The sequence below is a fragment of the Agelaius phoeniceus genome, chromosome 16 (assembly GCF_051311805.1).
Source record: "Agelaius phoeniceus isolate bAgePho1 chromosome 16, bAgePho1.hap1, whole genome shotgun sequence".
NCBI lineage: Eukaryota > Metazoa > Chordata > Aves > Passeriformes > Icteridae > Agelaius > Agelaius phoeniceus.
Window position 1 is genome coordinate 13,566,231 of NC_135280.1, and position 19,226 is coordinate 13,585,456.

At 52.8% G+C, this 19,226-nt stretch overlaps 4 protein-coding genes across 6 annotated transcripts in view; 2 read left to right on the forward strand and 2 right to left on the reverse strand.

The window, feature by feature from the left end:
* GTF3C1 (general transcription factor IIIC subunit 1) overlaps positions 1 to 1,429 on the forward strand; it is a 42,869-nt gene extending 41,440 nt beyond the window's left edge. Inside the window, exon 37 of the mRNA XM_077186761.1 lies at positions 1,060 to 1,429. Coding sequence (XP_077042876.1) covers positions 1,060 to 1,281 — 222 coding nt within the window. The 3' untranslated portion in view covers positions 1,282 to 1,429. The remainder of the gene's footprint in view (positions 1 to 1,059) is intronic.
* A 380-nt stretch (positions 1,430 to 1,809) lies between these two features.
* Positions 1,810 to 2,438, reverse strand: POLR3K (RNA polymerase III subunit K). The gene is made up of 3 exons (XM_054644090.2): positions 2,305 to 2,438; positions 2,065 to 2,152; positions 1,810 to 1,994 (listed from the first exon to the last, which is right to left on the reverse strand). The coding sequence occupies exons 1-3, from the start codon at positions 2,413 to 2,415 to the stop codon at positions 1,867 to 1,869; spliced, it is 327 nt and encodes a 108-aa protein (XP_054500065.1). The 5' UTR covers positions 2,416 to 2,438; the 3' UTR covers positions 1,810 to 1,866.
* Positions 2,439 to 2,445: 7 nt separating this feature from the next.
* On the forward strand, positions 2,446 to 5,175 carry SNRNP25 (small nuclear ribonucleoprotein U11/U12 subunit 25). The gene is made up of 6 exons (XM_054644089.2): positions 2,446 to 2,576; positions 2,651 to 2,741; positions 2,826 to 2,931; positions 3,016 to 3,090; positions 4,102 to 4,164; positions 4,979 to 5,175. The coding sequence occupies exons 1-5, from the start codon at positions 2,451 to 2,453 to the stop codon at positions 4,154 to 4,156; spliced, it is 453 nt and encodes a 150-aa protein (XP_054500064.1). The 5' UTR covers positions 2,446 to 2,450; the 3' UTR covers positions 4,157 to 4,164; positions 4,979 to 5,175.
* Positions 5,176 to 5,294: 119 nt separating this feature from the next.
* RHBDF1 (rhomboid 5 homolog 1) overlaps positions 5,295 to 19,226 on the reverse strand; it is a 37,243-nt gene continuing 23,311 nt past the window's right edge. For all 3 annotated transcript variants that reach the window (XM_077186778.1, XM_054644093.2, XM_077186777.1), the window contains 14 exons: positions 17,858 to 18,064; positions 16,902 to 17,024; positions 16,599 to 16,759; positions 13,693 to 13,944; positions 11,909 to 12,020; positions 11,015 to 11,089; positions 10,289 to 10,450; positions 10,084 to 10,184; positions 9,394 to 9,457; positions 8,867 to 8,961; positions 7,772 to 7,847; positions 7,180 to 7,280; positions 6,756 to 6,909; positions 5,295 to 6,052 (listed from right to left, as the gene is read on the reverse strand). In XM_077186778.1, coding sequence (XP_077042893.1) covers positions 5,633 to 6,052; positions 6,756 to 6,909; positions 7,180 to 7,280; positions 7,772 to 7,847; positions 8,867 to 8,961; positions 9,394 to 9,457; positions 10,084 to 10,184; positions 10,289 to 10,450; positions 11,015 to 11,089; positions 11,909 to 12,020; positions 13,693 to 13,944; positions 16,599 to 16,759; positions 16,902 to 17,024; positions 17,858 to 18,064 — 2,103 coding nt within the window. In that variant the 3' untranslated portion in view covers positions 5,295 to 5,632. The remainder of the gene's footprint in view (positions 6,053 to 6,755; positions 6,910 to 7,179; positions 7,281 to 7,771; positions 7,848 to 8,866; positions 8,962 to 9,393; positions 9,458 to 10,083; positions 10,185 to 10,288; positions 10,451 to 11,014; positions 11,090 to 11,908; positions 12,021 to 13,692; positions 13,945 to 16,598; positions 16,760 to 16,901; positions 17,025 to 17,857; positions 18,065 to 19,226) is intronic.

The window sequence follows — 19,226 nt, forward strand, 5'->3', positions numbered from 1 at the left end:
GTCCATTCCAACCTTGTAATATTCTATGACCCTATGAAGAATGCCCAGCAAAGAGGAAACCCAAGGGCAGGTGTTGATCTTTGGAGCTGCTCAGCCCCCTCAAGATCCTCTGGTTCCAGTCCTCAGTCTAGGGGATACAGATAATACATATACCACAGATAATCCAAGTATTCTTAATTTTTTTTTCTTATATATCTTCTAGATAGGTAATCTGCCATGAGAATCAAACTGACATGTGTCTGTGCTAGACAATGTGTAAATCAGACCTTCTGACCTGCCTACAAAACCTTAATTGTCAAAAGATGGCAAGAAAGTTTTGAGTTTTTCATAATTTTGTTTCCACATCTTGACGTTCAGTTGCCACCACTTTGAAAATGGAACTTTGATTTCTATTTTTTTCCTATAAATATTCAGAATCTGAAGCAGAGCAGTAATCCTGCAGGCCTTCCCAAAAGCATGACTTCCCTGCTAATTGGAAATCCATTTTCCAGGGCTTGTGCCCTGAGGTGACAGTGCCAGCTGGGAGCGTTGCCAGCCATGCATATCCTGTTCTGGATGTTCCAGAATGGATTCCTGGGCAATGTGAATTCAAACCCACAAAATCAAGCAATTAATTACCTCTACATTTTACAGAATGGGGAACTTCAATCTAACTTCTGCACCATTAAATTCACTAAGAATTTGGAAACCACAGCCAGAGCTTGTCATACACCTATTAACCATTAACAAGGACTGGCACAGAAGTCTGGGACTGACATCTAGAGCAGCCTTAGATTTTTTGTAACTGGTCCTAAATGTTGACATCTGTTGCTGAGCACCTTCTGTGTCAGTAACCATGTATCAATCAGTGTGCTTGAAACTAACCAGATATATCCAGCTATAGCCACAGCTTGCATGGTTTTATTAAGCTGTTTATTCTTTTTACCTTTGTGTTGTAACCATGGGCTCTTCAGGGGCTCAAGTGAAGCCACTTCTGGTATAAATTGTCCAACAGTTCTGAGAAGACTGTAGCTAGAGCAGCATTCATAGCATATTAAAGTATGTGAATTTTTTTTGCAGGGGCTGGAAACTCTTGGTTGCATCAGACGATTCTACATGAAAAAGCCATCCCCAGTGTCACTTTTTTCTCAGCCAGTTGTGGATGAACAACTCCAGAATCCAAAACTGAGTGAAAGCCCAACCATCTACTACGAGCCTACAATAGACTGTACTCTCAGGCTGGGGAGAGTGTTCCCCTGCGACATGAATTGGAATAAATGGGTGCAGATTATCCCTGGATAGAAGGGGTCATAGGAAATTGGCTTAGCCTGTGGGAGGGAGTGTTCATGGAGATTAAATGTTACAATTTGTGCTCCATCATGTTTTTATTATTTATTATTTTTACTTCTGAATGTATTTAAACTAAGAATAAAGCTTGATGTGAAAACTACCTGTGATCCTACCTGAAGCACATTCTCCTTTTATCAGTAACTAGTTGCAGTGTGTAGTTTGTAGTTCCTGCTTTAACTGACGGGGTTTTCACAGGTCACAGCAAAGCCCCTTTTTTAATTTTTGGTTCTGTCTAAGGCCACAGTGGTAACACTTCACCTCTGCTTCGCCTTCTGTGCTGTGCTCAGGGCTGGGGTGCTTCAGCTCGGTTACCTTCAGGCCTGTCTGTGTTTTCAGCACGGGTGTTTCGGTGTGCAGGGCACGACCTTATCACCCCTGCCCCGTGTGCCTGACGGGCCCCCGGGGGCACAGCACCCTGCTGGAGCCTGAGCCTGCTTCCCCTCCCTGCCAGGCCCAAAGCAACCACGCAGAGCCGCCTGCTTGCCCGTAGTGCCGCGTTTATTGCAAAAGCAGCAAAAATTGCAATGCCCGCTCCCCTCAGTCCCGCCAGCGGTGCCCGCACTGCGGGTTGCAGCACTTGTAGAAGGTGGTCATGGGCTCGTCGGCCGAGCGCGTCTGGATCTGCATGAAGTAGGCGCGGGGGTGCTCGCACTTGGGGCACGGCTCTGCGGGAAAGCGCCGTGAGGGGCCGGCAGGGCCCGGCGAGCCCCGCGCGGCCCCGCGGCCCGGCCCTACCTGCCGTGGAGTCCACGTTCTCCCAGGCCGCGGCGCCGCCCAGCACATCGTCCACCTCCTTCAGCCGCGGGTACTTCCTGCTCGTCACCTGCGGGCCCGGCAGCGGGAGCGGCTCAGCGGGCCCCGGGCACACGGCCCCGGGCCCCCGCCCCGGGCACACGGCTCCGGGCCCCCCGCCCCGGGCACACGGCTCCGGGCCCCCCGCCCCGGGCCGGCCCCGCGGCCCCCGCGCCCCGGTACCTTCCGCGTGACGTTGCGCACGTAGGGACAGGTGGTGCAGGCGAAGCGGTGGCAGCGCGGCCCCTCCTCGGCCACCAGCACGTTCCCGCAGGCCGGACAGAAGAGCAGCATCGCCGGTTCCGCCGCGCCGCCCGCCCCTTCCGGCGATGGCGGCCGAGGAGCCGGCGGAGGAGCCGGCGGAGGAGCTGGCGCACGCCGAGGTGCTGGAGCTGTTCCAGGCGGCGCTGGCGCGGCTGGTGCAGGACCCGCTGCTCTGCGACCTCCCCCCGCAGGTGGGCCCGGGGCGCGGGGCCGGGCCGGGCCGGGCCGGCGGGGCTGCGCTCACGGCCGTGTCGCTCGCCCGCAGGTGACGGCGGAGGAGATCGGCTCGCAGGTGGCCCTGGAGTACGGGCAGGCCATGACGGTGCGGGTGTGCAAGGCGGACGGCGAGACCGTGCGTGCGTGCGGGGCCGGGCGGGCCGGGCCGGGCCGGGCGGGGGCCGGGGCGCGGCGGGCCTGACCCGGCTCTCCCCCGCCCGCAGCCGTGGTGGTGGTGCAGAACGCCTCGGTGCTGGAGCTGAAGAAGGCGCTGCGGCGGCACATCCAGCTGAGACAGGCCCGGCAGGGCGGTGTCCAGCACCTCAGCTGGTGAGCGGGGCCGGGCGGGCGGCAAGGGAGCGCATCCCAGCCCGGTCCCGCTCCCGCGGCTGCCCCTGAGTGTTTTTCCCGCAGGAAGTACATATGGAGGACGTACCACCTCACCTTCAATGGAGAGAAGCTGGCGGATGACAGGAAGAAGCTGAGGGAGTGAGTAACACTCAGCTCTGGGGGGCTGAGAGGAGCCCACGCAGCATCCCCAGGGGCAGGGCTGAGCTGCGAGGTTGTGCCCTGGATCGGGGTCCTGTGCTGGACATCGGCTGGGAGGAGGGACAGCACTGCCCACAGAAATGGGACAGGCAGACCCAGAGGCTCTCTGGAGGACGGGCTGGCCTTGGGGGGTTCCTCATCCTCAGCCAGCACCATCCTGTACTGGGTTCAGCCAGTTCAGAGCACCCCACAGAACCCTTGTCCATCCCAGCCAAACTCCTGCAGAATGGTTACAGTTACTCAGCTCCACACCAATACTGATGTAGGATAGGAAAGAGCAGGGAACAGGAACTGGACAAGTGGCCCAGGGAAGTTGTGGATGCCCCAGCCCTGGCAGTGGCCAAAGCCAGGTTAGGTAAGGCTTTGAGGAACCCGGCCTAGTGAGAGGTGTCCTGTCCATGGCAGGGGTGTTGGGACTGGATGATCTGTAAGGTCCATTCCAACCCCATAACATTCTGTGTTTCTATGAAGAATGCCAAGCCAAGAGGAAACCCAAGGACATGTGTTGATCTTTGAGGCTGCTCAGCCACCTCTCAGACTGTCTGGTAACAACACTGAGAGGTGACTCCCATGTTTCCTTGCCCATTCTTGAGGTGAGGTGGGATGAAGCACTTCCCTGCAGTGCTGGGTCTGCCAGCCTATTGCAGACCAGCGAGAAAAAGTGGTCTGAGTACTAAAAATTCAGCAAGACAGCCCAAATCAAAGCTGTCCTTGGAAGAGTGAGCCTGGGTGACAGATGTTGCATTTAATGGATTGTTAAAGGTAGTTGAGCAGCTCCTTCAGTGCTGGCAGCACATCCCAGATACACAAGTGAGAATTTTAATGTGTCCTCTAGTAAAGCAGAGCATGGGATGGTAGGAGTCCCTCTGTCCCTGGGAAAGATGAAGCTGTGGGGTTTCCCAGGTTGTTTTTCCTGGGAACTGGCATTTAACAGGCTAACTGTGTGTTCAGGTATGGCATCAGGAACCGGGACGAGGTCAGCTTCATAAAGAAGCTTCGCAAGTAACCTGTGGGGTAAGTCCTGAATGTCCACTGAGAGCTCCCAGCTCCTCATCTTCCCAGGCCATGGTGTTGAGGCTCAGAGCTGCTGCTGCTGCTCTCTGCTGGCTGGCAGAGTATCTCTCTCAATGTCTGCATGGGGCTGGTGCCTGTTTCCAGATCCTGGTAGTGTTGGCAGGGAATGATAATTCAGCTACTTCAGGTAACACAACACACTAGGAGCAGCAGCAGGAATAGCTGACTCTATGTTTAGACTCTCAATCTGCTTCTACATTGTCTTGAGATTCATTAAGCACAGTGTTCCTTTGCTGCTGTGATTGCTTCCAGGACCTTGCTTTCTTTTAAGCTTTTTAAATGTCTGGAAATCATTGTCAGGAGCATGGCTGGGTTTCTAACTCATGCAGACATAATTCTGGTATTAACACTGCTATTTTGAGAAAGTTGTGCACACAAACACAAGATGTGGCCAAGACTCTCTGGCTTAGTAAGTTTTAAATTGTGCTTTTAGAAACAGTCACAGTGGCTGAAGAACAGAGATAAGAGCAGCTTGTCCACAGCCTTGTGCTGTTTTGCTGCTCCAGGTAGCTGGGTTAAAAACCATTCTTTTGGACCACAGTTACATTTTATTCTTCTTTCAACACTGCCATATTTTCAAGATCCAGTGTAATAAAATGTGTGCCCTAACAACAGCCACCTGCTCCTGGGTGCCTGTGACCAGCAGTCACCTCTGGCACTGGCTGGTCCCTCCTGGACCATCATAGCAGCATGGTGAGAAAAGCCCAGCATGCAGTCATTATTGTCACTGATAAATATTTTCTTCCTTAAACAGAGAGAGCAGAGAATCCAGCCCTACCAAGACCAGACTGTGGATTCAGCATCATCCTGGAGGAAAAGGCTGTCACACTTCAAAGAGGAACAAACTCCATTGACTGGACATTCTCACGTTTTTTACAGTTGCTGTTTGTGGTGTTTGCCTCTGAGCTATATGTGGATTCCAGAGATTAAAGAGACCCTCTAGTTTTCTAAGGCTTTTCAGGCCCTTATTTCCAGCTGCAGATGTGTATGTGGCTGATCTGGGTGCTCCACAGGGTACATGAAACAGCAGCAGTGAGATTGAGTAACAAAGGTAGGCACAGACTACTCAGAACAATTCACAGTAGCTAAAACGCTACCTCACCGTTTAATCACCACCTTAGCAGTAGTAAACAACTCTGGTTAAAAATGTAGTATTGAAACTAGTGTAATAAAAATAATGGCAGCAGAAAAGGTTCAATACAATTGAACAAGGCACAAACGTTCTGTTTTTCAGAGTCTTCTGAGATAAGGCAAACCATGCCTGCCAAGTGCTAAGGAGACAGTTTAAATTAACCATGGGCAGGGTTAGAAGTGTCATTGGATTAGAGGCTTTGTCCCCATGGAACTGGCACAGCAAATGCAAAGACAGTCCATCTCCAGGGCCTGCTCGAGAAGCCAGTCTTTGCTGTCAGTGGAGCTGTGCATCCAGGTCGTATTTCTCGCAGAATTTGTCTGTGAAGGGTATACAAGTGAGGAACTCGCACCACTCGCACTTGATGGGGTAGAAATAGAACAGAATCACCAGTCCTGAGAAGAGTGCAATGAAGATGAGCTGGAAAACTATAATTTGGCATCGTTTCCTATATAAATCAAACTTCCCAAAGCTAATGTAGGGCAGGAAGGCAAAGGAGAGGAAGAAACCACTGATAAATCCTGAAATGTGAGCGAAATTATCAATCCAAGGCAGGAGGCCAAAGGCAAAAAGAAAGAGCACCACAGCCAGCAGCTTGAAGAAAGCCCTCCATGGGCGTGCCAGGATTTGCCAACTCTGGAAGAGCTCCACAAAGAGACAGGCCAGAATTCCAAACTGGGATCCTGCAGGGCCAACCTGCAGAAGAAGAGCATTACAGATAATGTCAGGCTCATGCCACCTGCCTGGCCTCTGCAGCCAGCTCCAGGAATTAAGTTACTTCTTACTCAAATCCTGTCAGTGGTTCTTGACAAAGAGACTTGCAACTTCATCCAGATAACGGGATGCCAGGAGTAAAGGGGCCTGGTTAGATTTAGGATTAAGGTGGGAGGCCAGAACAGACTACAGAGGGCAGATCTGGTTCAAGTTTCCAGAGGGGAGAAGCCTTTGAAGGCAGTCTCCTGGCTCCCCCCACCCACCATGAAGTTTTCTTTATGAAAGGAGCTGGAAGGCTCCTGCAGCTCCAGCCCTGCAGTCCCCTGTGGGCACGGGGAGCTCTGCTTTTTGCCACTCTCAGGTGGAGGGTGTGTGACACCACACTTGATTCTGAGCCTGCCTGGGGCCTCTCTCACCCCGTGGCTGGACAATCCCCCATCTGTTATGAGAGGCAGCCTTTTTCCTGCAGCCAGCCCAGGCAGTGACATGGAAAGCCCCTGGTGCCCCAGGGGATGGTGCTGCTCAGCAGTAAATGATGGTGTGGTGCCATCCTCGAGCTGCAAGTGCCAAGGCTGCAGTGCTGAGCCCAGCTCTGGTGGCTGTGCCTCAGCCACAGGGGCACAGGTAGAGAAGGGTTGTGCTCAGGGAAGTTACCAGGACCCTGGGGGGGCTGCAGGAGACCCACCTCTGCTCTGTAGGGTAGAAATATTGCACTGGCAAGGTTCCCAGTGATGCCACTGAGCAGGTAGATGATGGAGATGCGGTGCCACCCTGCCAGCTTCTCTAGGTCCCGCAGGATCGTCATTTGGAAACAGACTGAAACCAGGCAGTGCAGGATCCTGCCAAGGGCAGAGTACAGGAGCTGAAGCAGCAGCCACTGAAGTCCCCCCTGTGCTGTGCTTGTGTTCTGTCCCCAGCCTTGCTCAGAGTTCCTGCTCTGGCCTTAGCCATGCTGCTAATCCCTCCCAACAAACACAGGATGGCAAACCTTGGCAGAGAGCACAGCTCAGATCCCTGTGTCCCCACGAGGGACAGCCACAACCCTCACAGCAATCCCCAGGCTGAGGCTGACCCCACCCCCATGGTGGAAGTTTTCCACCTCTGCTTACCCAGCGTGGAGGAAAAGCGAGAGCCAGAGGCGGTAGAACTGGTCAGGGACTTCTGGATTGAGGAAAGGAAGAAGCCCACAGACATCATCCATGCAGTGCACCTAGGGCAGAAATGGGTGTGGAGAGGGGTCCTTCTCCAAGCCCAGGACACACTGCAGACAGCTCTGCAAGAGGGGCTCCCCTCCCACTTCTCTTTGAACCAAGTCCCAGGCCTTGTCTCAACACGAATTTACACAACCTCATCCCTTCCCTGTGGCAGCTTTAAACCCTCATTTTTCACCCCAGCACCCAGAGCTGAGGCATCTGCTTGCCCACAGAGCAGACTGTGGGTCCTTCTCCCACTGCTGTCACAGTGGTCCCATGCTGGCCTTTCACAGCTGCCAGCCCAAGTCCCAAACTGGCCCCCAAATGGGGACAGATGCAGCCACCTCTGCCACTCCAGCCAGGAGCAGCAGCTTCCTCCAGGCTCAGGGTGGGACAGGGCACAGGACTCCCACCTAATCTGCAGCACTGCCACCCCAGATCCTGCCAAGCTGCTGAGGGCACCTGGAGGGAGGAGGGCAGCCACAGAAGCCCCCAGGTGCACCCTTACCTGAGAGCAGAGCGTTGCCTCCTCATGGAAATAGCCCCGCATGAATTCACAATACTCCCTGGAGGTAATTTCACACCTGCAGGAGGCACAAGTCACACATGGAAAGCACAATGGATCATTCCAGTGCCCTCCCAGGCCACCCATTCTCCTTTTCCCATCCCATCCATGAGAACTGATGCCTTCAGCTGCCCCTGACATGCTGCAGTGCCACAGCAAAGGCACAAACACATTCCCATTTGAGCCCAGTGCCTCTCCACACATCCTTCCTGCTTCTCTCCTCCAGGAAAGCTCCACAGACCTGCATGCCATGGCTCCAAGGCAGATCCTTAAGCTGCTGTTTAGAGCTGGGAAGAGCCACCAGAGCCTGGGGAAGCTGTGTCTCAGACTGGGGGAGTGCTGTGCCTCTGCAGCTGGCACAGGGGAAGGGGGGCTATGTCAAGAGTGTCCTGGTCATGACCTTCAGGGACAGAGAAACTCCTTGGGGCAACACACATTTTTCTCCCTAGCAGGGAAAGCCAAGCCCAAACACTGGGTTAGTAATCAAGCTCAGGGATAACATGAGAAAAACAGCATCTTCCTCTTTTGCAAACTCAGAGTGGGCCATTTCCTGGCATCTCCTTTGAGAGCCCATGGACTGCAGGCTGGGGACAATGGAGCCTGTCAGGAACAAGCTGGCCATTCCTAAGGAAAAGTGCAGGACTCCCTAGCAGAATGGTTCAATCCCTCCAAACTGGCACCCAAATCCCTCCAAACTGGCACCCAAATCCCTCCAAACTGGCACCCAAATCCCTCCAAACTGGTATCCAAATCCCTCCAAAGTGGTACCCAAATCCCTCCAAACTGGTATCCAAATCCCTCCATACTGCAGGAGCAGCTGAGTGAGATGTCCTGCTGTGCCAGCCTCAGGCTGGCTGTTAACTCCTGACTCCTGCTCCACCTGGGAGTCCTGTCATGGCTCTGTCCAGCTCCCCTTCCCAGCAGGGCTCTGGGCTGTGTGTGGAAAGGACAAGGAGGGCAATGGCTGTGTCTACAAGCTGAAAAGGCCCCGTGCCTCACCCCAACACCCAGCCCCTCCATACAGGTAAAACTCACTACCTTCCCTTGGTCCCAATGCAGCAGGGCCGGCCTGTAATCACACAGTCCATGTGGAGGTGATTGGTGTAATTCCCAGCACTGTTTTTTGTGCAGATCTGGAAAACAACAACAGGCTGCAGTCAGACAGCCACAGCTTTGCTTGCTGGCTGGGTAAAATCAAACCAGCCCCTTGGGAAGAAGCCAGATCCCAGACACAGCTCCCTCTGACAGCAGGATGGTGCCTGATACTCCATCTGCCTGAGCATCAGTTGACACCTCCTCTCCAGCCCGAGGCTGAGCTGGTTTCCATCTCTCTGTCACCCTGACAGGATCCAGGGCTTTAGCTGGCACAGGACAACTTCTGTTGTTGGAGGGCTTTGAGCCTTGGCTGGCAGAGCACGGCTGCCCTGAGCTGGTGTTTGTGACAAGCAGCAGAAGCTGCACCAGAGGCCCTGCCCTCCCAGCAGCACAGCTGAGGCTGTGCACAGTGGGATGCAAATGCCACATGGCAGCAGCCCGTGGCACACTGTCCCTCTGGCCATGCTCACCGGCCACTTGGTGATGTCATCTGGCCACTCGTGGGGCTCCATCGAGGCTGGCTGCTCACACACCCTGCAGCAACAAAGCACACATCAGCCTGAGAAATACCTTTCCCCAGCACCAGATTTCCACACTCTGCCTCTGCCTATTCCACAGCTCCCTGTGTCCCTGGGTGGTGACACTGACACACCAGACCAGATCAGCCAAGGCCATGCTGGTCAAAGCCTCAGAGATCACAAAGGCAGAGAGCACACAGCTGCCCAGCAACAAACTGGATCCCTTCCAGGTGGACACACCCCAAGGGCAGGAATTGAGCTGGTTTCAGCTCTACATCAGCCCACAGTGACTGTGCCAGGGCAGCCAGCAGCTGGCTGGGCTCCTGGACAGAGGTGTGCTAGGCTCAGGACTGCTGCCCCCCAAGCAAGGAGCTGTGCAGGGAGCAGGTGAGGACAGGGAGTGGGTTGAGGAAGGCACCCACAGCTCACAACAAGTTTCTGTTCAGGTGGGCAGCCCATACCAGAGACCAGGGGAGAGCAGAAATATCACACCCTGCATCAGCCTCCCCTGCAGTGCAGGGACATCACTGCCCCAACCCCTCCAGAGCTGCTGCTGCCTCATCCAGCAATCCACTGGCCTGGGACTGACTGTAGAGCAGCCCTGTCCCCCCGAGGATGGCAGCAGGGCCAGGCAGGACCTACCTGGGGTCCTGATGACAAACAGAGCCAAACTGCCTCTTGTTCCCTGCCAGCATCGGCGTGCTGGGGTGATGGGGCCACTTCACCCACACGGCCAGCGTGGACTGCAGGAGAGAGGAGAGGTGTCACCATGAAGCCCAGGGCAAGAAGCATCAGCAGAAGTGGCCCTGAGGCTGCAGGGCTGGCAGGAGCAGGGCATGGCACTCACTGAGCACTCCTCCTCCGAGGTCTGCACGCAGCCTGACTTGTCATTGCGCACGCAGCACGCCGAGTGCTTCTCCTTCTCGCGCTTGGCGCTGATGAAGCTGTGCACCTGCTGGTCCTGCCTCATGCACGGAGAGAACTTGGCCCCCAGGTGGATCAGGGCCTCCTGGCAGAGATGAAAACACCCAGCTCAGCCAAGGCAATCACTGCCTGGGCAGAGCAGGCTGGGGGAGCTGCTAGGGGTGGCCCTATCCAGACCCAAGGGCCAAGGACAAGTCCTGCATGATGAAGCTGAACAAACACCATGCACATTCTCCATATTTGCTTTGGAGACAGGTCCAGAACAACAGCTCAGGGATTTCTCTGCCCATAGCCCCAGAAAGGCCAGCACTATGGCTGGGAAAGAAAACTTTGTGACGTTTCCTCTTCATTTTTGTGTTTCCCAGGGGAATGGCATCCCAGGAAAGCTGTCACACACCACACAACTCCTGCATTTTTTCTAAATCCATGCTTGCCTTTGTAGGAACAGGGTGCAAAGCAGGAAAGCCAAGGTCCATCCCAACCTCCAGGCACCCCATTCTGCAGGGTAGTTGGGGCTGGGAGCACTGCTGCTCCCTGACAGTGCCAGCAGATCCCTGAGCTCCATGCAGCAGAGGGCTCTGGTCCATGGGGTGGCACAGCTGCAGCACAGTCCCCACCCACCACTAACAGTCCCACCAACAGCACTCACTGAGCTGGGGCCGATCCAGAAGTTTTCCTGCTGAACATATTTGACATTTTCATAAACCCCTCTGTTTCTCAAGACCTACAAGGAGAGAAAGCAAGACCCCTGTGAGCTCCAGCCCCCAGGGACTGGTGAAAACAGCCCCCAGGATGAACAGGCATCCCCACAGCCAAAGACAGAGCCCACAACTCCCTCCATCTGTTTTTTTGCAGGATCACATATAAACCCCCATCAAGGTGTGGGCACCTTCATGTTAAGGTTTCATTTCAAATGTCCATCTCTGGCTACTTCAACTTTCAAGAAATCCCAGGGCCTGGAGCTCTTGGAGTGGCCTGAGCCTGCACAAAGCCCCACAGAGCTGAGCAGCACAAGCAGCACCCACAGGCAGTGCAGGCCCAGGTGCTCTGAAAGCTGTCAGATATGCAGCTGAGAAGTTCCCCAGGCATCTCCTGCATGGAGCAAGGACATGGCTGTAGGGATATCTGTACCCCAGAAAGCTTTAACAATGTGTGGGAAGGCTACAAACAGCTTCAAGATCAGCTCCCAAAGTCAGACAAGTCAGTTTTGCTCCTGGCAGAAGCAAAATTTTGCAACTTTGCAAATGTAGCAAAAACTTAGCTTAGGTTTGAAGTATTTCCCTGCCTTGATCATCCTTCTGGTCTCCACCAGGAGGGGAACAAGCTGTTTGGAAGTGCTTTGTGCCAGATAAGATCTGACATCAGGAGCACTGTGGCTGCAGGAGGGACAGAAGGGGGTGTGGGGGCTCCCAGAGACCCTCCAGGCAGCCCCCAGGCTGGACAGCAGGCACCCAGCCAGGAAGGCAAGGAGCCAGCAAGCTGGGACACAACAGCTGAGGGCTACAACTCACTCACTGCAGGCATGTCAGGGGGATTCACTTACTGAATCAACAGTTTCATGTTGGGAGAACCCCACAGGGGCGATGCCGTAGATGCACACAGCGAGGATGGTGATGAGGGAGTGCACAAAGGTGACCCAGTAAGTGAAGAAAGGCCTGCATGGAGGGAAGGGGAAAGGATCAGAGGCAGAAACACATATATTACATCTGCTAACAGAAAAGAGGGGAAAAGCTGCTGTTTTCCCCCAGAAACCTCACCAAAATCTGGGGTACACAGCCAGGATCACCTAGGAGTGCTCAGGACAAGAGGCAATGACCTAAGGTCTTGCTGAAGACAGAAGCTGTTTACTCTGACTCCCCCACTATCCTGGACAACCATCCCTTCCTAAGAAAACATCCATGGGAACATCAAAGCCCAATGCTGAACTGTGCTGTGTTTCTGGAATAATCTGGAATGACCAGAGGCAGGGACAGCTGAGCCCTGCTGTTCACCACAGGACACTGGTGGTGGCACAGAGACCTGCAGTCCCTCCAGGCAGCAGAGATACAGACACACCATGGGGAGCTGGGTGAGGTCCCAAACTGCTGGCTGAGGACACAAACATGCTGCTGTCAGCTGCAGCTGGCTCTGCACTCCAAGGGACAAAGATGGGGGGCTCAGCAGCACCCCGAGTCCCCAAGGGCCAGCAGCAATCCCTCGCTCAGCAGTTCATGGGTGTGGAAACTCAGGGCACTGGGAATATTTCTTTGTTTGCTCTGGGGTGTCTTGACCCCCAGGGGAGCACTGACTTTGACTTTTATTCATGGTGAAAGTTTCTTAGACTTCAAGATTGACTAGAATCCACAAAAGTGTGCAACAGATTATAGAGAGTTGGGTAGGTGTATCACTCGGTGAGAAATTTTGGGATTTTTAGTATGTTGTGGATGGAAGCAAGATGGAGGGCACAGGGTGTCATCCTGGGTTTTTTTCTTCATGCTTTTTCTTTCTTCTTCTTTATGGGTTTGGGTGGCATTTTGTAATTGGGCAGAAAAGTCCACATTGCAGGCTCTGTGGGATCAGTTATTGGGTTAAAAGGGAAAATAATCCAGGTGTCAGTTCTTAATTGGATAGTTTAGTCTTAAAAGACCTTGAAACAAGAGATTGTTGGCCATTTTGTGCCTTCTAATGGAAAGCTGCTGAACTCACAGTAGTGAGACTGTTTCACTGATAAGAAATAACAAACACCTGAGTCTGAACACAAATTACTGCCTCAAGTGCCTTCAATCCAGACCTAGAAAAACCCATGACTGGCACCTGTCACAGACATATTTTATGGAAAATCCTTTTGCTAGGATCTTTTCTCCTGAGAAGCTGAGAGGCCTCAGAAACAAAATGTAAACAATAATGATCTGCTGCTGTGGAATGCAACAGGTGCATCTTTGATTGGTTTCATGTGATTGTTTTTAATTAATGGCCAATCACAATCCAGCTGTCCCGGACTCTCTGGCCAGTCACAAGATTTTATTATCATTCCATTTCTTTCCTTGCTAGCCTTCTGATGAAATCCTTTCTTCTATTCTTTCAGTATAATTTTAACATATCATTTTCTTTTATATATCTAAATACATAAATATTCTTTTATATATCTTAATATATCATTTTCTTTTATATATCTAGATAGAGATATATATCTAATATATATCATAAAATAGTAAATCAGCCTTCTGAAACATGGAGTCAAGATTCTCATCTCTTCCCTGCCAACACCACCACATTTGGTGACCCTGAGGGAGGAACATTCCCATAGGCACCCCCAAAACAGGGAACCCCCATGAGCGCAGCTCTCACCTGTGGTCATCCATGTCCTCGATCTGCCGTTTGACGTAGCTGTCGATGCGCTTGCGGTACGTCCTGTTGGTCAGCTTGCCCACCATGCCCAGCCCGTAGGGCCTCTTCTCCTTGGCAAAGAGCTTCCTGACGGGCACGGCGATGCGCTGCCCGCGCCGCTGCGGGCTCACGCTCACCACCTCCTGCCGCAGGCGCACCTTGGGCTGCGCCAGGGCCCCGTCCTTCTGCTTCCTCCAGCCGCGCTCCAGGGGGCTGAAATCAAAAGCAGGACACGAGTAGGGACCAGCCTTGGCGTGGCCTCTGGTGGTAGCAGAGCCTCTGTCTGTCCCACCTGCTGATGGCAGACAAGGTGCCCTGAAGCTGTGTTTGAAAAGATTACACAGAGCCAGGACAGGAGAGCACAGAAGTGGCAAAAAGCACAGCAGTAGGGACCAGCCTTGGCGTGGCCTCTGGTGGCAGCAGAGTTTCTGTCTGTGCCATCCCCTCCAGGCTGGGCAGCAGCTGATGGCAGACAAGGTGCCCTGAAGCTGTGTTTCAAAGGGTTGCACAAAGCCAGGAAAGGAGAGCACAGAAGTGGCAGAAAGCACAGCAGTAGGGACCAGCCTTTCTGTGGCCTCTGGTGGCAGCAGAGCCTCTGTCTGTGCCATCCTCTCCAGGCTGGGCAGCAGCTGATGGCAGACAAGGTGCCCTGAAGTGGGAGCTGTGTTTCAAAGGGTAACAAAGAGCCAGGAAAGAAAAGCACAGAAGTGGCAGAAAGCACAGCAGTAGGGACCAGCCTTTCTGTGGCCTTTGGTGGCAGCAGAACTTCTGTGTGTCCCATCCTCTCCAGGCTGGGCAGCAGCTGGTGGCAGGCAAGGTGCCCTGAAGTGGGAGCTGTGTTTCAAAGTTACACAGAGCCAGGAAAGCAGAGAAGTGGCAGAAAGCACAGCAAACACACAGAGAGTGGCACGAGGCTGATGTGCCAAACTGAGCCCCACCACTGAGGAGCTCCTGAGGCTTTAAGGCTGCAGCCCAACAGGCACCTCTGCAGCCTCAGTTATGTCTACTTCCTCCCCTACTGCACTCCTCTTACTCTGCCCTCTGCTATGAAATAGAAGTGGAGTTTAGCCCAGCACTGGAAATACCCCCCTTTAAAGGTCACTTCAATGTCTCATTTCAATGTCACTGGACTGGCAAATAGGACAAAACTGAATCCAAGCAGCTTCCCAGAGCAAGAAAGCAGCACTGTCACAGGCTGCAAGCTGTACCAGCTACCTCTCCCAATCTCTCTTCCATTCCTCCCTTATTTGTACCAGTGTATGCATTTTTCAGAATAAAAAAAAAGCAGCCTTCAACAACACAATAAAAATCCTGAGCATCCTGAACTAAAAGAAGGCTTTTCTTTCAAAATAGATCTGATTAACATTGCACAGGTTACTGGTGAATAATACCTACTTTTTAAGGCTCTATCACATCCAGATAAATTTGTATTTCCTTGCTCTTAGACAGGAGTGTAAAGGTCACATCTGCAGCAATCAGACCTGACCAAAAAAACTCAACTCCCTCCCATTTCAGCCTCCTCATTGCCTGGCCCTGCAGGAGGCATGCTCCTGACACCTGCTCTGCTCCAGTGTACCTCCTCTGGCTCCCCAAATGTCCCACTCTGCACAAAGACAGTGCCTGTCAGAAGTGCTGAGAGAAAACAGCCAACAACCTTTCTTCTGAAACATGACTGGAGTATCTGGAGAGATCATGACAGCTCTGAAGTACAGGCAAGCAACAGAAAAAGGGAGAATCTGAACCTCTGTAGCCAAAATACTGCTGGAAACTTCAGCTCTTTTCATATTGCACCTTGCAGAAGATGCATTTGAATATCACAACTTCCCCTTGGGAAGTCCTTCTCCAGCAGAAGGTGCAGGTTCCACTGCAGCCTGCTCTTGCCCAAGAGGTCAAGTGGTTTCTGTGTGGTGAACATGCTGCTTCCCAGTGTTTCCAGTGCTGGAAATCTCCCTATGCCCAAACAAACACCTCACCACGTGAAAGGACACCCAACTGTGACTCTCATAACAGCTCTCTGCAGGGTGAAAAAAATGTATTTTCCTTAAGAAATAAAACTATTTAAGGAGATTCAAAGGGAACCAAGAAGACTGAAACCATCTCAGAGGAGTGACAACAAACTCCCACCATTTGTGCTTCCCCTTATGTTAAACACAGTGAAGTTCTTGGAAACACTTGAAGGGAAAGTGCCAACACAGCAAGACAGGCTGAGAGCAGCAGAACCACAACAAGGACCTCCCTGTCTGCTCCATGTTCACACCCAGCAGAGCTCTCTGCTGGGGTGAGCTGACTCGGAAGCAACACAGAGCAATTACTCAGTACCAGTTACTCAGGTGGAAAAAATCCAGGCACACAGTACAGCACCACCCACATATTTGTAGGGCTCTCAGCATCAGTGCCACACCTTTCTCTCATTTCAAGTGAGGAATGCAGCCCAGCTTGACACTCTGCAATGCTTCACCGCTCCTTGGAGCATGAGAACAGTTACTGGTGACTGTGGCAATGGCAACAGCTTTCTCACTTTGCCATGCTCTCCATAGCCAAAGGCTGGGCCCTCAGCGTCCTCACAGTTGATTTAAAGTGTCTTTTGCTTCCTCAAGGCATGATACAATCTCTGAAACACATTAGTATGAAGCTGGAAGTTGCTGGAGTGACTGCAGAAGTGGCCTCAGAGTCACCTTTCACATCATGGGTAGCTGGGGCAGGAGGTCTTCAGCTGGATTTAAAGAAAACCCATCACTGCACTGCTCTGAGCTCTGCACCAAGCACCCACAGCACTCAGATCTTGGCTTCCTCCACGCAGGAGGCCCCACTCCAAATGGGTTGGCTACCCCATGCTAGGCTTTGGCAGCTACCATGAAGATACTCACAGTAGTAAGTGGCTTCTTTCAAGCTCATTTTTGTCCAAAGCACCTCCTGTGAGATCTGTCTGATCTGGAGGTTTCACCTCCGCATCTTTGATTGCAGCTTCTGACGGCGACTCGAACACTTCATCCGGGTAAGTGGAGAGCTCCTCATGAAGGACTCCTTCCTGGGCAGACAGACAGCAGTCCCATCAGAACAAGGCAACATCCCACTTGAGAGAGCACTGCTGCTCTCTGCAACACCCAGTCCTGCCAGAACCAGAGGCCTGCTCTGCCTCTGGGCAGCACCACGCCACACGTGCCCCTCACCCGAGCGAAGAAGGACGTGTCCAGCTCATCTGGGAAATCCACCGTGTCCTCCTCCAGGAAGCTGGCAGGGGTGAAGCTGCGCCGCTGGGCCCTCCTCAGGGTGCTGTCCTTCACAGAGCGGCCCTGCAGCCAGGGACAGGGACATGGGGCACTGCCAGAACCTCACAAACCCGCCCCAGCCAGTGCACAAGCAGCCCACGTGCTGAGCTTGGTTGGAGCACAGCAGATGTGATGTGTGACACCTTTCTGGTGAGACACACAGCTGTCACCTCACTTCTCAACCCACAGCACCCACCCCCAGGCTTGCCATGTGCTTCTCTAGCACATATTGGACAATGTGTCTGGCCAAACCACAGTGATGGCTGCTACTGGACACAGCAAAAAGCATCACTGAGCCCAGGACAGCAGGCACAGGGCAGGATGCAGAGATCTCTTTTACCCACTGGAACCAAGAGAGGTTCACCCTGGGAGTTCTTTGCTTTTAACCCTCTGTGTTCTCAGAGGTGTATCCATGACCTCAGTGGCCACACCAGGTGCCAATATTCAAATCTGAGCAGCACCTCTTAGTTTGACCACAGCATCCCAAAAACCTCACTTCCTTTCAAACCAGGACACTTGTACAGCAAGAGCCTCAGGTATTTCTGCTCTTCCCTGGCTGCTTCCCAGGCGCATATGGACCACCCAAAGGTCCAGACAGGCTGAACTGGACCTGTTAGAATGCTCTGAGGCTGCTGGCTGTGGCAATCAAAGCCCCCAGGCCAATAAGACAAACCAAGACCCGTACCAAAACCGAACCACCATCCCCGCTTTCTTGCCAATCCTGCCTCCTGTACACACGGCTGAAACGCACCAGGAGGTGACTCCATGTCCCCACCTCCAGCAGAGCTATCCCCACCCCTCTGCTGAGCAGCTCCTTGCCCCACATCCAGGGCAGAGACCCCCGCAGCAGGCAGTACCTTGACCAGCGCGGCGGCCGCCCGGAAGCTCATCTTGGCCACGGACTCGCGCTTGCGGCGCCGCGGGAGGCGGTTGAAGCCCGAGCGGGAGCTGGTGAAGGAGCACAGGGAGGTGGCCCCAGGTGTGATGGGGGTGTGGGGGATGCTGCAGCCGTCCGTGTCCTCGGCCATCCGGAACGCGCGGCCCCGCGCCAGGGGGTCGATGATCTGCCAAGAGGAGCAGCCCGTCAGCCCAGCCACCCCCAAAGCCTCTCCTGCCAAGCCTCCTCTCTCCCCTTGAGACCACGGCTGCAGGGACTGACCAAGAACCAGCCTGCAGGGACCATCAAGCAATTCTACAATAGGGAGATAAGGAATCACCTATTGGGGTATTTTTTTCTTTTGTTAGTATTGACTATTGTCAACCAGTCTGTTCCAGTACCTCACATAAGACTCCAAACCTCCTCCAGCCCTTCCTAAGCTGTCACAGACACCTTTTATGAAAAATCCTTTCCTTAGGATTTTTCCTCCTGAGAAGCTGAGAGGCCTCAGGAACAAAATGTAACCAATGGTTCTCTGCTGCTGTGGAATGCAACAGGTGCATCTGTGATTGGCCCATGTTGGTTGTTTCTAATTAATGGCCAGTCACAGTCAGCTGGCTCCGACAGAGTCCGAGCCACAAGCCTTTGTTATCATTCTTTCTTTTTCTATTCTTAGCTAGCCGTCTGATGAAATCCTTTCTTCTATTCTTTTAGTATAGTTTTCATGTAATATATATCATAAAATAATAAATCAGCCTTCTGAAACATGGAGTCAGATCCTTGTCCCTTCCCTCATCCTCAGACCCCTGCAAACACAGTCACACTAAGCTCTTGGTTTCATTGTCTCCCATGCCAATGAGCTCAACAGTCAGAGAATGTGCTTCCTAAATCAGGAGTCTGAGAAATCCCTGAAAACAGAAATGTTCTTTCTTTAGTTAGTTTCCTTCCTGATACTGGACAGCCCAGGACTTAAGCAGTTTCCTGTTACCCTGTTGAAACTATACTGTATATTTACATCTGCTTCCATTAATTAAATTTAACAGCTGGATAAAGCAGGCAAGCTTCCAGGAGCTGCAAGCCCTTCTTTGGGACTCCTCAGGCCAGTGCTCTCACTTATTCCAAACATACGAATCAACGTAATGAAAATATTGCCTTCAGCTACAAACCTTGCCTCTGTCCTTACATCATCACAGCTGTGGTTTCCATAAGACCTCTGTGCTTTATCCCAAGTTTTACGAGCTTTTTTAATCCACAGTTGCACACTCAACAGGAAGCTTAATGGGCTCACACCTACTGACACCACGTTCTGATTTAATGTAGCCCACATACAGCTCAACAATATTTCTAAG

Bases quoted from the DNA above. Each gene is read 5' to 3' on its own strand.
- SNRNP25 (XM_054644089.2), top strand. From the start codon at position 2,451: ATGGCGGCCGAGGAGCCGGCGGAGGAGCCGGCGGAGGAGCTGGCGCAC. The intron at 2,577-2,650 runs GTGGGCCCGGGG...GCTCGCCCGCAG, and splicing joins TCTGCGACCTCCCCCCGCAG to GTGACGGCGGAGGAGATCGG. The intron at 3,091-4,101 runs GTGAGTAACACT...CTGTGTGTTCAG, and splicing joins GACAGGAAGAAGCTGAGGGA to GTATGGCATCAGGAACCGGG.
- POLR3K (XM_054644090.2), bottom strand. From the start codon at position 2,415: ATGCTGCTCTTCTGTCCGGCCTGCGGGAACGTGCTGGTGGCCGAGGAG. The intron at 2,153-2,304 runs GTACCGGGGCGC...CCGGGCCCGCAG, and splicing joins TGCGCAACGTCACGCGGAAG to GTGACGAGCAGGAAGTACCC. The intron at 1,995-2,064 runs GTAGGGCCGGGC...GCTTTCCCGCAG, and splicing joins GAACGTGGACTCCACGGCAG to AGCCGTGCCCCAAGTGCGAG.